General features: G+C 41.2%; 1 protein-coding gene across 4 annotated transcripts in view; it reads right to left on the bottom strand.

The window, feature by feature from the left end:
- The window catches only part of srcin1a (SRC kinase signaling inhibitor 1a), a 128,362-nt gene that overhangs the window by 20,325 nt on the left and 90,793 nt on the right, over nt 1-17,244 (bottom strand). For 2 of the 4 annotated variants that reach the window (XM_060902061.1, XM_060902059.1), the window contains 3 exons: nt 7,923-7,973; nt 7,178-7,837; nt 3,019-3,132 (listed from right to left, as the gene is read on the bottom strand). In XM_060902061.1, coding sequence (XP_060758044.1) covers nt 3,019-3,132; nt 7,178-7,837; nt 7,923-7,973 — 825 coding nt within the window. The remainder of the gene's footprint in view (nt 1-3,018; nt 3,133-7,177; nt 7,838-7,922; nt 7,974-17,244) is intronic. The other 2 variants (XM_060902058.1, XM_060902060.1) reach the window with 2 other exon arrangements.

Raw genomic sequence — 17,244 nt, 5'->3', positions numbered from 1 at the left:
GGTAGAGTGATGTAATACACGTAGGATAAGCGATATGCTAAGAATATTGCATGCTATCAAACCAAATCAATAAAACCCGCTAGAAGGGAATAGAACACATGTTTTTATTCCATTGAAAAAGTGTCCTGTATGGATAATAATTCCTGATATTTTACTCTGGTGACGTGACTCCCAGTATTTTCCCGCTGACTAGATGCACATTGTCAAAATGGTGAACCGGTTCACAATTAATTTTTTGATTAACTTACATATTTTTTTGTGGATGTGTCCATATAACATAAAGAACATTACACAGTGGTGCAAAGATATGAAGTTTATCTTCTTGTGTTGAAAATTATATCAACTGTTCGCTTCGTCACTCGTGAATATGTTCACCACTCGAAGATAAACTTCATATCTTCATGCAATCGTGTAATATCCTCTACGTATGTGACACAAGATGAAACCAGTTTTTTTCCTGCAATTTTGTAAACAACAAACAAACAAAAAACCCCACCCCAAAACAAAAATGTCAAATAAAAATTTTTTTCCAAGGAATCATTTGAGTCAATTGTTTGGATTTACCACTTAGTGATTCCCTTCCCACGCCTTACAGTACCTGGTATTCCTAGGCAGTCTCCCACTCAAGTACTAACCAGGCCCAACCTGTATGTGGCGCATCAGGCGGCGCCGATCTCCGTTTCCATAGCCCTCGGCCTCTCGCCTATTACATAGCTAGGGTTACAGTGGGGGGCTAGTCCTCTGGTAACCACGAGAGTTTAACTCCCCATGCACATCTGTATTGCAGCGTGCCTTGCCAGATAGGTAGGTACCATTTTTATGATGGTCTTTGGTATGACCCGACCGTGAATAGAACTCACGATCTCCCGATCGAGAGGCAGACACGCTACCGCTAGGCCACTAGTCGGTCACCACTTAGTGATTGGCGATGCTTAATTTGCATAGAATGCAGAAAATCTTAATTCTAATGTCAGGTTAGAGCTTCCAAAACTATTAGGATTGTATGTCTACATGTGCATCCCAGAAGCTCACGGATACCCGTGAATGTGGATCGTGATATGGAGTCATCATATTTCTACACTGGCTATGTTTTTCCACTAATGAACTTTCTGCCATCGACTGGATTCTAAGATGTATGGCATAGTTGACTTAGTACAGACTTCAACCAAGGCCGTATCTTGCAACATTAACAAAAGAGATACTACATTCATGGAAACACCCCGTGTCTCAGATCTGCACCAAAGTTGAATGGGTTCTTCTTTGCCCCATGCCACACCTTTCCACCAAGTTTTATGCAAATCATTTTGGTAGGTTTTGCGCAATCTTACTTAAATGTTGTATAAATGTTTAAAATTCAACCACTGCTTGGAGACTTCATTACAAGTTACCATTAATTTTTCACAACATTATTTTTTAAAGCCGTTTTCAAATTCTTGTACATGTTCAATCACATACATACGGTCCATTACACAGTAAACGTCAGCCCACAAGCCAGCCGCTGGATTTAGATTGCCATTTGAACTCGGTGTGTGATGTTATCGTCATCATCAGTGTTGGTGTGTGAGCGTTTGTGGTTAATCTGGCTGGCGTTAAACTGTCTGCCGAGTGATTGATCCAAAGATGAAACTACAAGTATCTCAAAAGTGGAGTTTGTATCGAATCTATGTACCCTGATGACATCTCGAACCCATACGAGGAATGCATCTTGACACCAAATCCATCTTGATTTGTTTTTCACTCCATCTTGCTCTGCACTCCATCTCCACCTGTCTCCTTTGTGTAACACAAGTTTTTGAATTTGCACTTTTTTTTTCTTAAAGTGTCTTATTTTGTCTGTCAGTTCTCGTGGGAGCTTCTACTGCGGAAGTGCACTTCACAGTCCCTGACTGTCAATATGCTCTTACAAAGATGTGCTTCTTGTCATTGTCAGAGAGCTTGCTTTCAGCTTCTCTTCACTCACAAATCACACACACACACACACACACACACACACACACACTGATCTCTCTTGGGTCACCAGTCTAAAGCTTAAACTCTGGACAGAATTTGAATTTTGAGAGTAAGGTGAAGGTAAATGTAGCGCTACGGATTTATCAGTACACGTATGAAAATACTTCACTCGTTATCAGGCTTGTAGTATTCGAGTCCGACTTGTGCCCTAATTTTAAGGACTCGTGACTTGACTTGGACTCAGACTCGTGCATTAACTGTATTCGGACTCAGAAATTAGAGCCGAGGACTCTGATTTTTTCTTTTTTCTTTTTTGTAACATGCCATAATAATTTGCCATAAGATATTTATATTTATATCTACATTAATTTTTATACTAATTTCATGCAAGAGAATGCACATTCACCTGTTCATACATCATGTTCAGGAAGAAACTAACATTAATGGCGCTAAAATGCCTGGAGAGAACGGCCGCTTTGCTTATACAGACTTCTCGTGCAGTGGGAAAAAATGCACTGCTATGTGTTCCATATGTAGAAGAACTATCGAGGAGACGACGGGGACAACCTCGAACTTCAATCGTCATTTGGCGAGACTCCACCCAGAGAAGGAAGTGACACGCTATGTTCATTGCCCTGTTGATAGTGGGCGGGGCTTGCTTGCTGAGCGATGAACTAGCTAGTGTTAACCCTCTCTCATGTTATTTGTCCTGTTGATAGTGGGCGGGGCTTGCTGAGCGATGAACAAGCTTTTTATCTGTAGCCTGTTAACTAAAATGGGGCAGTCGAGCAGGAACGTTAGTCCGACACAGTAGCAGAGACGCTTTCACATAAAGGCAGCAACAGCCACCGTCAAATGGTGCCGTTGGAGTCTTGTTCTCGGACACGAAAATTTTCTTGAAGGACTCGGACTTGAACACTGGGGACTCGAGACTGGACTTGGACTCGAGGGTTAGTGACTCGACTACAACACTGCTCATTATGACAGAACTACTGAAATCATGCTCATTTTATAGTAGTTGAATAGAAATCAGTCATTGATGACCGGGGTCAAAGGGTTCAATCCTACCTGCTGTTGTCCCTGACTCTTGAGGAAGTCTTCTCTCTGTTTGCCCACTTTACTCTTGTCCAAGCCGCTCTGCTGGAGGTGCTTTAGACGAGATATCGCCTTCCCACCGCCGCTCTGAGAGACGGAGACAGATGTTTTTGTTTTTTTCTCTGAATTATTATTTTTGAAATTAAACTCATTAAAATTCCACTTTTTCTGCACATTCAACATTCAAGTGTGAAGCATTGCACAAAGTGAAAGCAGGATAAAAAACAGGCAACAGTATACACACACACACACACACACACACACACACACACACACACACACACACACACACACACACAGAAAATAGGTTCGGAAAATAATCCACTCTGCAGGAAAAGATGATAATACCAACAGATCCGCCTCTAATTATTGCTGACTGAGTGTTCTGAACATTCTGTTCTTTCTCTCAGCTCAGACATTTCGAAGGGTGTTTCTGGAGAACAAGTCGCTCAGCTTTTCACAATTTTAGCACCTGCTGTACCCGACCACCTCGAGAGCCTGTGAGAATCATGCAACGCTACTGTCCAGATTTAAACGACAGAGCTACTAAGACAAGCATTATATTAAATATTTTTTGTGTATTGTGGTCATCTACACTCCAAATAGTTCGTTATACTGAAAAGTTCGTAATATGGAAATGGACCCAATTGTCACAAACACTCATGTAATATGTGAAATTTTTGGCACATTCTCCTTATCATGAAATTCTCCTTCTGAGTCATTATCGCAGTTCATTGGCTCACGAATGGAGGCGATGATTGATTTCTTCATCTGTTATAGAAATGATGGAGGTTACTGATGTATCGTTGTCAATGTCCATGTACACTACCGTTCAAAAGTTTGGGGTCACCCAGACAATTTTGTGTTTTCCATGAAAAGTCACACTTTTATTTACCACCATAAGTTGTAAAATGAATAGAAAATATAGTCGAGACATTTTTCTGGCCATTTTGAGCATTTAATCGACCCCACAAATGTGATGCTCCAGAAACTCAATCTGCTCAAAGGAAGGTCAGTTTTATAGCTTCTCTAAAGAGCTAAACTGTTTTCAGCTGTGCTAACATGATTGTACAAGGGTTTTCTAATCATCCATTAGCCTTCTGAGGCAATGAGCAAACACATTGTACCATTAGAACACTGGAGTGAGAGTTGCTAGAAATGGGCCTCTATACACCTATGGAGATATTGCACCAAAAACCAGACATTTGCAGCTAGAATAGTCATTTACCACATTAGCAATGTATAGAGTGGATTTCTGATTAGTTTAAAGTGATCTTCATTGAAAAGAACAGTGCTTTTCTTTCAAAAATAAGGGAATTTCAAAGTGACCCCAAACTTTTGAACGGTAGTGTATATATGTGTGTGTGTGTATATTATACACACACACACACACACACACACACACACACACACACAACCCTGATTCCAAAAAAGTTGGGACAAAGTACAAATTGTAAATAAAAACGGAATGCAATAATTTACAAATCTCAAAAACTGATATTGTATTCACAATAGAACATAGACAACATATCAAATGTCGAAAGTGAGACATTTTGAAATTTCATGCCAAATATTGGCTCATTTGAAATTTCATGACAGCAACACATCTCAAAAAAGTTGGGACAGGGGCAATAAGAGGCTGGAAAAGTTAAAGGTACAAAAAAGGAACAGCTGGAGGACCAAATTGCAACTCATTAGGTCAATTGGCAATAGGTCATTAACATGACTGGGTATAAAAAGAGCATCTCGGAGTGGCAGCTGCTCTCAGAAGTAAAGATGGGAAGAGGATCACCAATCCCCCTAATTCTGCGCCGACAAATAGTGGAGCAATATCAGAAAGGAGTTCGACAGTGTAAAATTGCAAAGAGTTTGAACATATCATCATCTACAGTGCATAATATCATCAAAAGATTCAGAGAATCTGGAAGAATCTCTGTGCGTAAGGGTCAAGGCTGGAAAACCATACTGGGTGCCCGTGATCTTCGGGCCCTTAGATGGCACTGCATCACATACAGGCATGCTTCTGTATTGGAAATCACAGAATGGGCTCAGAAATATTTCCAGAGAACATTAACTGTGAACACAATTCACCGTGCCATCTGCCGTTGCCAGCTAAAACTCTATAGTTCAAAGAAGCCGTATCTAAACATGATCCAGAAGCGCAGACGTCTTCTCTGGGCCAAGGCTCATTTAAAATGGACTGTGGGAAAGTGGAAAACTGTTCTGTGGTCAGACGAATCAAAATTTGAAGTTCTTTATGGAAATCAGGGACGCTAGGCCATTTGGACTAAAGAGGAGAAGGACGACCCAAGTTGTTATCAGCGCTCAGTTCAGAAGCCTGCATCTCTGATGGCATGGGGTTGCATTAGTGCGTGTGGCATGGGCAGCTTACACATCTGGAAAGACACCATCAATGCTGAAAGGTATATCCAGGTTCTAGAGCAACATATGCTCCCATCCAGATGACGTCTCTTTCAGGGAAGACCTTGCATTTTCCAACATGACAATGCCAAACCACATACTGCATCAATTACAGCATCATGGCTGCGTAGAAGAAGGGTCCGGGTACTGAACTGGCCAGCCTGCAGTCCAGATCTTTCACCCATAGAAAACATTTGGCGCATCATAAAACGGAAGATACGACAAAAAAGACCTAAGACAGTTGAGCAACTAGAATCCTACATTAGACAAGAATGGGTTAACATTCCTATCCCTAAACTTGAGCAACTTGTCTCCTCAGTCCCCAGACGTTTACAGACTGTTGTAAAGAGAAAAGGGGATGTCTCACAGTGGTAGACATGGCCTTGTCCCAACTTTTTTGAGATGTGTTGTTGTCATGAAATTTAAAATCACCTAATTTTTCTCTTTAAATGATACATTTTCTCAGTTTAAACATTTGATATGTCATCTATGTTCTATTCTGAATAAAATATGGAATTTTGAAACTTCCACATCACTGCATTCCGTTTTTATTTACAATTTGTACTTTGTCCCAACTTTTTTGGAATCGGGGTTGTATATATCATTATCTCTAGCCGCTTTATCCTGTTCTACAGGGTCGCAGGCAAGCTGGAGCCTATCCCAGCTGACTATGGGTGAAAGGCGGGGTACACCCTGGACAAGTCGCCAGGTCATCACAGGGCTGACACATAGACACAGACAACCATTCACACTCACATTCACACCTACGGTCAATTTAGAGTCACCAGTTAACCTAACCTGCATGTCTTTGGACTGTGGGGGAAACCCATGTGGACACGGGGAGAACATGCAAACTCCACACAGAAAGGCTCTCGCCGGCCACGGGGCTCGAACCTGGACCTTCTTGGTGTGAGGCGACAGCACTAACCACTACACCACCGTGCCGCCTAATTTATGATCAAAGCCATTGTTTTCATTTCATGTTTGTTGGCTTTTTGTCTCTACCCATCCATGTTATTTTGTACGCTTTATCCTAATGTTAACATCTTTGCTATCTTATATTCTTTTATTAAATTCCTTCACGTATCCTGTTTCTGAGAATTTCATACAATAGAACACTAACATTGTCAAGAACATTGTAATTTTAAAAAAATCGTTCATAATTGGAGGACATTAAAATTTAATCCAGTATTGCTCTTGTTAAAAAGTAATCGCAATTTGTGCACTTGGAGATGAACGCGATTATCATGCTGTCTAGCTTGCTTCACGTTTCTCCGTTATGAAATATGTAACAGGAGAGAAGCAAGACGGCATTATTCATTACTCAGACAGGAGGTCAATGTAAAGCAGTAATAAGCAGAAGGAAAAAAAGACCCGCGAGACCTTGAAGCATTCGACAGCAGATAAGAGAAAAAAAGAATCAGAAAAAAGAGAGATGCTAAAGCAATTTATTTTCATCACCAGACAGTTATGGCTGATGTTACAGAAAGGAAAGAGCAAGGAAGAGATGAAGTTCAGTTTAATCGCTGTTGTGTTGAAGAGATAGTGTGATGGAAAGAAGATAAAGAAGGTAGAAGGACAGGAGGAGTCAGACGGCTCGCTATCATGTCTCCTTATCAGCCTGGAATCAATAGCTGACAGCAGGACAAGGAGAGAGAGAGAGAAAGAGAGAGAGAGAGAGCGATGCTAAGGGCTGAGTGTGTTCCTGAACCTTGGCTGCATTGGTATTTACGAAGGGTTTCGGTGGAATAGGAGGTCTCTGGATCTCTCCTCTTCCTGAGCTCATTATTGTGGACACAGATGATGGAGCAGTGCTGATGGACGTCCTGGACTCCATGTCCGGAATACCTTGAGGCCAGTTTGGGATGGCCGGAGTCCCAAAATCAAGTAGGCTGAGCTCCAGCTCACGGATGGTCTCCTCCAGATTGTCGAGGCGTCGATAGGTGCTGTGTCTAATGTCCTCCTGGACCTGGGATTGATCATCATCTCCATTATCTGTTGCCTTCTCGTCATTGATCTCAAACGGTTCCTGGATCCTCAGCTCTGTTTTCACTAACCTTGCTGGTTTCTTTGGTGTTAAAGGTGAAGGTGAAGATGAAGGTGACGTTGAAGACCATTCAGTAATCGTGCCTTTCTGGAGTTCCTTTATTGTCCTGTTCAAATCTGGTATCTGAGATTGTGTTCGTTTGGTCAATGGCTCCTGTTTCCACAGTGACAGATGTGGACTCTTGACAATGTAGCTGCTGTAACTTAGACTTCCTGTGCTCCTGTCCCGTTGTGCCGAGGTGGAAACCTGCGTCATGGTTCCTTTCATGGACGATGAAGTAGGAAACTCGGTCAGGATAATCTGAGGGACGGATGAAGAGGAAGGCTGTGAATAGAGATCATGAATTACTGATTAACAATCGCTAAAGTTATGAGATTCTTTTTATAAGTGAGAGGAGTCAGTATCTTACCCGTGTGTCAGGTTTTGCCTGGTGAAGACTTTCCTGTAACAGCGTGGACTGCTGATATGGGAAGATGCACAATGTAGTTTTAGTCAATAATCTTTTGCATCCATGTGTCAGTGGAGAAGCAAAAAATTCACATCAGCAGGGTCTGATATGAATAATTTCTAAGAGCATTATGTCTTTAAGACATTATTATTATTATGTTGATCTGTAGCACCATTACCACAACCATAAATAAATTAAATACAACATCTTTCATATTTAATTTTCTTTACTTGTCTGATTTTACAACATTGAAACAGTGAGAAGAGATTAACACTAGCCAGATTTCTAGCTTTCACTTTGGTACTTTATGTCACTTAACATGTCCCAGAACCAGCTACGTTCACAGTAAGAGTTCATCTGAGTAACTGGATTTACGAACAAAACTCTGGATTAACTATTAAATCTGGGAAAGACCGCCAAAATCAGGCCCACCCATAGCTACACCCAGTGGTGTTGGAAGGAGTTTGACATAAGGGAGGGGACCAAATTTGCCCTGAGGGTAGGGGGTGAAAACTATAGAGAGGCAACAATCTTGTAAGATTCCTGGTAGAATTTTACATAATTGCTCACGTCATGCACTTTTTAGACGGTCCCTTAAAGACTTCATTAACTCCAATGACTAGCTTCAGTGGGCTTTAATGGCAGAAGAGTTTAAAGGAGAACTGAAGGCAAATTTTTTTATCATCAAAATTCTATTTCTCATTTTATTAAATATAGGAATGCGTTTTTGATCGCTATTTTGTCGCTGCTATAGCAAGTTATGAGTGTTTGAAATATGCTCTGTAATATATCAGTCCATAGGTCAAAGCAATGGCCGTAAACGAGATTCGTTGAGACCTGTGCGAGACATCGTAGGACGGAAGTAAAACGTACATCGGAAATCAAAGTGACCGACATCTGCCAACGTTGTCAAAAGACGCGCGCGCCGTCTTTCGAATGCTGACGTAATCAAGCCAAAAGTTTTGTTTGTTTTGATAGCAATCAGGAAAGTTTGAAAAAAGTCGGCAGTAATCGTCATTTAAACTCGTTTTTGTGCAACATTTCATTTGGAAAACAGTTTTCAAAATGGCGGCACTGACACCTGGTTGACACTTCACGTTTCCAAGTCTCGCACAAGTCTCGTGAAGACTGCGTGGATAAGTGACGCCTGCCGTGGACCAAACGAACTTACAAAAGAAAATCAGAGCATAGCACCAAGTCGGCTATAAGCCATGTATGATGAGATTGAGTGGAATAACTGTTTTATTCTATCCACAGTCACTGGATTTTGAGAAACAGAGCATTTTTATTTTTTGCAAATTCAGTAATAAATAAAACCTTTATACAAAATGTCCGACAAAATCGTTTCCGTTTAGAATGTAAATAAACTGGTGAAATGACAGGAGAAATTTGTGAAAAATGCAATAATAACAATTCTTGAAAAAAAAAGATATGTTCTTACTATCAAATACGTTCATTCCATATTTTGGGATTTTGTTTTCGAGTAGAGTTTTTATTTCGTCCTCAGTTGGTTCAGCAACACAGTCTTCCATTTTCTTCTTCTTTAGGTTTTTTTGGCAGTTAGCAAACCAACTTAAAGATGCATTACTGCCACCGACTGGGCTGGAGTGTGGAACAGGAGATATTGGGGGGAAAAAAACAAACTACTGTACTCTTTTTGCGATTTCTGTTTCTTTTAAATACTTGAGAGCAAAATGATATATCTGACTTGATGCATTCCACCATTTTGTTTTTCTTTACTCACGGTATATGAGCTGATAGTCTAGTAGTAGAGTTGCCAATCAGAGCGCGCGATTACTCATATTCAGTGAATGTGGATGGAATATTTAGAATTATCACACATTTTCTGTCCACTCCAGAGTACGACAGTGCACATTTTGTCCTTTTTGTGTGTTTATTTCTTGAGAAATAGAAGCGAGAATCTCGAACGTGGAGCGAATAACGCAATATAAAACCAACTTTACTGTGGTGAAGCTGCTGAAACAGAACCATAGGCCCAAGATGGAATTCTGCTGAGAGGAAGCAAGTTGCATGATGGTTATTTGACATTTAATCCGATTATAACCAGAAAATAAATCTCTGTTGGAGAATTACATGATTTTCATAGGTCGATAAAAATATACAACCCCGATTCCAAAAAAGTTGGGACAAAGTACAAATTGTAAATAAAAATGGAATGCAATAATTTACAAATCTCAAAAACTGATATTGTATTTACAATAGAACATAGACAACATATCAAATGTCAAAAGTGAGACATTTTGAAATTTCATGCCAAATATTGGCTCATTTGGAATTTCATGACAGCAACACATCTCAAAAAAGTTGGGACAGGGGCAATAAGAGGCTGGAAAAGTTAAAGGTACAAAAAAGGAACAGCTGGAGGACCAAATTGCAACTCATTAGGTCAATTGGCAATAGGTCATTAACATGACTGGGTATAAAAAGAGCATCTTGGAGTGGCAGCGGCTCTCAGAAGTAAAGATGGGAAGAGGATCACCAATCCCCCTAATTCTGCACCGACAAATAGTGGAGCAATATCAGAAAGGAGTTCGACAGTGTAAAATTGCAAAGAGTTTAAACATATCATCATCTACAGTGCATAATATCATCAAAAGATTCAGAGAATCTGGAAGAATCTCTGTGCGTAAGGGTCAAGGCCGGAAAACCATACTGGGTGGCCGTGATCTTCGGGCCCTTAGACGGCACTGCATCACATACAGGCATGCTTCTGTATTGGAAATCACAAAATGGGCTCAGGAATATTTCCAGAGAACATTATCTGTGAACACAATTCACCGTGCCATCCGCCGTTGCCAGCTAAAACTCTATAGTTCAAAGAAGAAGCCGTATCTAAACATGATCCAGAAGCGCAGACGTCTTCTCTGGGCCAAGGCTCATTTAAAATGGACTGTGGCAAAGTGGAAAACTGTTCTGTGGTCAGACGAATCAAAATTTGAAGTTCTTTATGGAAATCAGGGACGCTGTGTCATTCGGACTAAAGAGGAGAAGGACGACCCAAGTTGTTATCAGCGCTCAGTTCAGAAGCCTGCATCTCTGATGGTATGGGGTTGCATTAGTGCGTGTGGCATGGGCAGCTTACACATCTGGAAAGACACCATCAATGCTGAAAGGTATATCCAGGTTCTAGAGCAACATATGCTCCCGTCCAGACGACGTCTCTTTCAGGGAAGACCTTGCATTTTCCAACATGACAATGCCAAACCACATACTGCATCAATTACAGCATCATGGCTGCGTAGAAGAAGGGTCCGGGTACTGAACTGGCCAGCCTGCAGTCCAGATCTTTCCTCCATAGAAAACATTTGGCGCATCATAAAACGGAAGATACAACAAAAAAGACCTAAGACAGTTGAGCAACTAGAATACTACATTAGACACGAATGGGTTAACATTCCTATCCCTAAACTTGAGCAACTTGTCTCCTCAGTCCCCAGACGTTTACAGACTGTTGTAAAGAGAAAAGGGGATGTCTCACAGTGGGAAACATGGCCTTGTCCCAACTTTTTTGAGATGTGTTGTTGTCATGAAATTTAAAATCACCTAATTTTTCTCTTTAAATGATACATTTTCTCAGTTTAAACATTTGATATGTCATCTATGTTCTATTCTGAATAAAATATGGAATTTTGAAACTTCCACATCATTGCATTCCGTTTTTATTTACAATTTGTACTTTGTCCCAACTTTTTTGGAATCGGGGTTGTACAATAAGATTGACTTTATTTGATTTTTTTCATGAAAGAATGGTGGAGGGAAGGGATCTCGTGATATTGGGTGTGGGTGTGGGGTGCCCCTCCTATTATGTTTCTTATGCCCCTGGATACACCCCATGTTATGTACGTGTGTATTGATTTCTTCAGTGCGAACCCAACCGGTTTTTTTCACCAAAAAATAGCGTTTAAGTAAAATGTAAAAGCAAAGAGCTGACATTTTCAACCAAGAGCAGCTTAATGAATGCATTGATCAGTCAGTGAGACACCAGAGACTGATTCAGTGGCTTTAAAAAGGTCTAAAAGTCAAACTTTATACTTGGGCAAATTCATCAACTTGGTAACCTTTTTCATCTCTTCAATAAACAGAGCTGTATTGAGCCAGACGGCTCCGTCATATCGTTTTACAAGCTTCTGCTCCTTTTGACCTATGATAAATGACTTCATTTGCATAGAGAGCAGTGAGAAGACGAAGCTTTTGTAAATGTTACTGAATGTTTAGAGTCGAGTCCAGAAGAAAAGTGTTGATACAGATGAGACTTGCTATGGAATAATACAGTAGGTTGTTTACCGCTGAGGGAAACTCAATACATTTATTTTTCCACATTTTTCTTTTGAAAGACATGAGAATGTCTTCATGATGTACACAAAAGCTCCACATAGACTACCTCATTTGCATATTTAACAGTTATTCCATGAAATCGAGTCGTGCATGAGCTGGTAGCCGATGAGGCGCGTAGCACTGAGTCATGTATAAGCCATGTACGACGAGATTGAGTGGAATAACTGTTTTATTCTATCCACATTCACTGGATTTTGAGAAATGGAGCATTTTTATTTTTATCTTTTGCAAATTCAATAAATAAAAACTTTATACAAAACGTCCGACAAAATCATTTCCGCTTAGGCGGACTTCTTAAAAACCCTATCGATGGCTGCATGAATTGACTTTAGTGTTGTTGTTGGGTTTTTTTTGTAGAAAGTGCCGTCTTACTGTCATGCCGAGGTATACAACAGCTTTAGACATTTATTTAATTCTTCCTTGGACATTTCAGTTCTGTAATTTTCAAACTTTTTTGAGCTTTTGAACCAGTCTAAAAAAATTCAACACATTTTAATGCTTAAAAGATGAAGAATGTAAACAAACCGGTGAAATGACAGGAGCAATTTGTGAAAAATGCAATAATAATTCTTGAAAAATAAAAAAGACACGTTCTTACCATCAAATACTTTCATTCCATATTTTGTTCCTTTTTTTTGTATTTTTTGGGGTTTTGTTTTCGAGTAGAGTTTTTATTTCATCCTCGGTTGGTTCAGCAACACGCTCCGCCATTTTGTTTTTCTCTACTCATGGTACATGACCTAGTAGTAGAGTAACCAATCAGAGCGCGATTGCTCATATCCAGTGAATGTGGATAGAATAAAAGCATTTATTCTAAGCTTGGGCGGCATGGTGGTGTAGTGATTAGCGCTGTCGCCTCACAGCAAGAAGGTCCAGGTTCGAGCCCTGTGGCCGGCGAGGGCCTTTCTGTGTGGAGTTTGCATGTTGTCCGCGTGGGTTTCCTCCGGGTGCTCCAGTTTCCCCCAAAGACATGCAGGTGAGGTTCAGGGCTTTGAACCGGTTCAAGAAATGAAAACCAGGAACTTTTTCTATTTCACATGGAACAGAAACGAAACCAGAAACTTTATTATTTTTATGTTCCGGAACAGAAACACTTATTAAAAATAATGGTAACCGGTTAATACCGGTTTTTATTTCATTCCTCAAAGTTTCCGTAGCCTACAAATAAAAAAGTCATTCTTCTCCTGCGCAAGTTTCTATGACCCGCTGGGGTTCACTTCCTGTGTGACGTTCGCTGACTGAATGGAGAGAGCGGGAGGGTGGACTACTATCACGTCTCCACGTGATAATAAGTGAGTAAGTGCATTACTGAGTGTCTGAGCAAAGAAGAGCCTGAACGTTGCAACCTCCCTATTGGCTGTTTGTAAAAATGTATCAATTGTTGCCCTTCCCACGGGAATCATCGCGGGCTCGAGAGACGAGACCTGACGAGTTAGTTCGTTGGTAGCAGAACAAAATGCCTGGACACAAATCGGGTTTTCAGAAAAGGAAAGAAAATAAACGGAGGGTTGAAAATACAAAAAAGGAGGCAGAAAATGCAAAACGAGTTTTAAGGTAGGACAAATGGTTACTTTTTAAGGCAGCCCGCCGTGGCTGCAGGCTTTCAGTTGTGTCATTGAATGGTTACTTTTCTGAGGCAGCCCGCCGTGGCTGCCTGCAGGCTTATTTATTATAGCCCATTTAGTTAAAATAGTTGATATAAAATGTTATAGTTATGTGATGGTTGTCCTGATTTAGACTTGTGGTTTTTTTTTTTTTTGGGGGGGGGGGGGGGTGTCGCGCGATGTTGCACCCGGGTCCAGATTAGGGCAGAACCGGCCCTGGCTACATTTCAGGTGTAGTTTGTTTTATGTATGTATGTACTTGCATAGATGTGTACTTGGTCTTCCAATATGGCGCCTAACAAAATCTTGTGGCGCGGTGACGTCATGCGGTAGCCCTCTATAGGGCCTGACTAGCCTTTGGTAACACACTAAACGAATTCTCTTTCATTTTTGGCACTTTTTCTGTTTGTGTAGATGGGAAGACATACTGAGAATCCAAATCGCCAACATTTGAAATAATAATTGTTTTGAATTATTTCTTGTCTTATTTAATGAAGGTTGTAATAGAATTAGCCTACATTTGGCTTAAGCTGGACGAGACAGAGACATAACTTTATAGCCATTTGTTAAACCGCTGACAGGGAACGTAATTAACCATTCCGGGAACGAAATTTTTTTGTTCTAACCGGTTCGGGAACGTCTATTTAATGGTGGAACCCAAAACCGGAAACGTTAAAATTCCGTTTCTGTTCGGAACGAACCAATAGGAAAAAAATTCTGGTTCAAAGCCCTGGTGAGGTTAACTGGTGACTCTAAATTGACCGTAGGTGTGAATGTGAGTGTGAATGGTTGTCTGTGTCTATGTGTCAGCCCTGTGATGACCTAGCGACTTGTCCAGGGTGTACCCCGCCTTTCGCCCGTAGTCAGCAGGGATAGGCTCCAGCTCGCCTGCGACCCTGCAGAACAGGATAAAGCGGCTACAGATAACGAGATGAGATGAGATTCTAAGCTTGCATTATAGACATTGTGGCTGTGTGTGTTGCACCTGATTGTTAAGAGATGACTAAAGATTGTCCGTAACATGTCCAGGAATCACTAACATGGGGTAGCTTCAGTGCCAAGTCCAAAATCATCGACATTTTACTGTTCTGAGTTTTAAACTCAGCCAATACTTGGTTGAAGTTTGATTTTGGTGGAAGACTATAGAATACAAAAATGATCACTTCATGCAATTCACTGGATGAGCTAGTAGACATCAGTGACTGGCTAGCATTCCAGCTATGCTAGGGTTGTTCAAAACTAGCAAACAACCCCAAACACACAGTTTAAGTACTACAAACCAGGCTTGTAGTACTCGAGTCCAGGACTTGGACATGAGTCCAACTCATGCCCTAATTTTAAGGACTTGTGTCGTGACTTGACTTGGACTTGAGCACTGATGACCCAAATTTGAACTCGGACTCGTGCATTAACTGCATTTGGACTCGTAAACTGGAGACGAGGACTCTGATTTTTTCTTTATTTTTTGTAACATTCCATAATAATTTGGCATAAGATATTTATATCTACATTAATATTTATACCAATTTTATGCAAGAGAATGCACATTCACCTGTTCATATGTCATGTTCAGGAACAAACTAACGTTAATGGCGCTAAAATGCCTGGAGAGAAACCCCTAGGATTGTCTGCTTTGCTTATACGGACTTCTCGTGCAGTGGGGAAAAAAATGCACTGCTATGTGTTCCATATGTAGAAGAACTATCGAGGAGACGACGGGGACAACCTCGAACTTCAAATCGTCATTTGGCGAGACTCTACCCAGAGAAGGAAGTGACATGCTATGTTCATTGCTCTGTTGATAGTGGGCGGGGCTTGCTTGCTGAGTGATGAACTAGCTAGTGTTAACCCTTGCTCATGTTATTTGCCCTGTTGATAGTGGGCGGGGCTTGCTGAGTGATGAACAAGCTTTATTATTTATTAACTAAATTTATAATTTATTAACTATTTATTAACTTATTTATTATTTATTAACTAAAATGGAGCAGTCGAGCAGGAATGTTAGTCCAACACAGTAGCAGAGACAGTTTCACAAAAAGGCAGCAACAGCCACCGTCAAATGGTTCAGTTGGAGTCTTGTTCTGGGACTCGACTTGAAATTTTCTTTTAATGACTCGGACTTGAACACTGGGGACTTGAGACTGGACTCGGACTCAAGGTTTAGTGACTCGACTACAACACTGGTGCATACTTAGTTCCGGTCCCAAGCCCAGATAGATTGGGGAGGGTTGCAATCAGGAAGAGCATCCGGTGTAAAAATCTATGCCAAATCAAATATACAGATCATGATGATCTGCTGTAGTGACCCCTAGTGGGAGCAGCCGAAAGAAGAAAATGGCAACATCCAAAGCGTACTTCTCCTCAGTTAATTCCATATTCTACTATTCCTCTCTCTCAAAACCAGGGTGCTATGGGTGTTTCCCTGTGGACATGGAGGTTTTTTTGTCCCCTCATAGATATTTTGAAAGAATTAATCAGACAGCGGCAGCACATTTTCATATGGTTTGTCGGCTTATTGTGCGGATTTAATCACACAGATCTGGCAACCCTTTTCGTATCATCTCATCTCATCTCATTATCTCTAGCCGCTTTATCCTTCTACAGGGTCGCAGGCAAGCTGGAGCCTATCCCAGCTGACTACGGGTGAAAGGCGGGGTACACCCTGGACAAGTCGCCAGGTCATCACAGGGCTGACACATAGACACAGACAACCATTCACACTCACATTCACACCTACGGTCAATTTAGAGTCACCAGTTAACCTAACCTGCATGTCTTTGGACTGTGGGGGAAACCGGAGCACCCGGAGGAAACCCACGCGGACACGGGGAGAACATGCAAACTCCACACAGAAAGGCCCTCGCCGGCCCCGGGGCTCGAACCCAGGACCTTCTTGCTGTGAGGCGACAGCGCTAACCACTACACCACCGTGCCGCCCCCTTTTCGTATCACATACAGATAAACAGTTTAATTCCACACTATTATATCTCATCTCATCTCATTATCTCTAGCCACTTTATCCTGTTCTACAGGGTCGCAGGCAAGCTGGAGCCTATCCCAGCTGACTACGGGCGAAAGGCGGGGTCAGTGCCGGATTAACTATATGGGCCTGCGGCACAGTGCCCAGGGGCACTAACCACTCACAGCCAGTGGGGGGGGGGGGGGGGGGGGGGGGGGCACCACATGACAGAAACTTTAAAAATATTTTTCGTGAATGTTTGTACACTTAAAATGGTTATACACTTGACATTGTTAAATAGTCATATATAATTCATTATGAACACTAATTTCATAAGAACAACAATAATCATAATTCTGAGCAA

This window comes from Neoarius graeffei, chromosome 20 (genome assembly GCF_027579695.1).
Source record: "Neoarius graeffei isolate fNeoGra1 chromosome 20, fNeoGra1.pri, whole genome shotgun sequence".
Lineage (NCBI taxonomy): Eukaryota > Metazoa > Chordata > Actinopteri > Siluriformes > Ariidae > Neoarius > Neoarius graeffei.
Note: the sequence above shows the minus strand (reverse complement) of the source record. Positions and strands in the feature narration are given on the sequence as shown.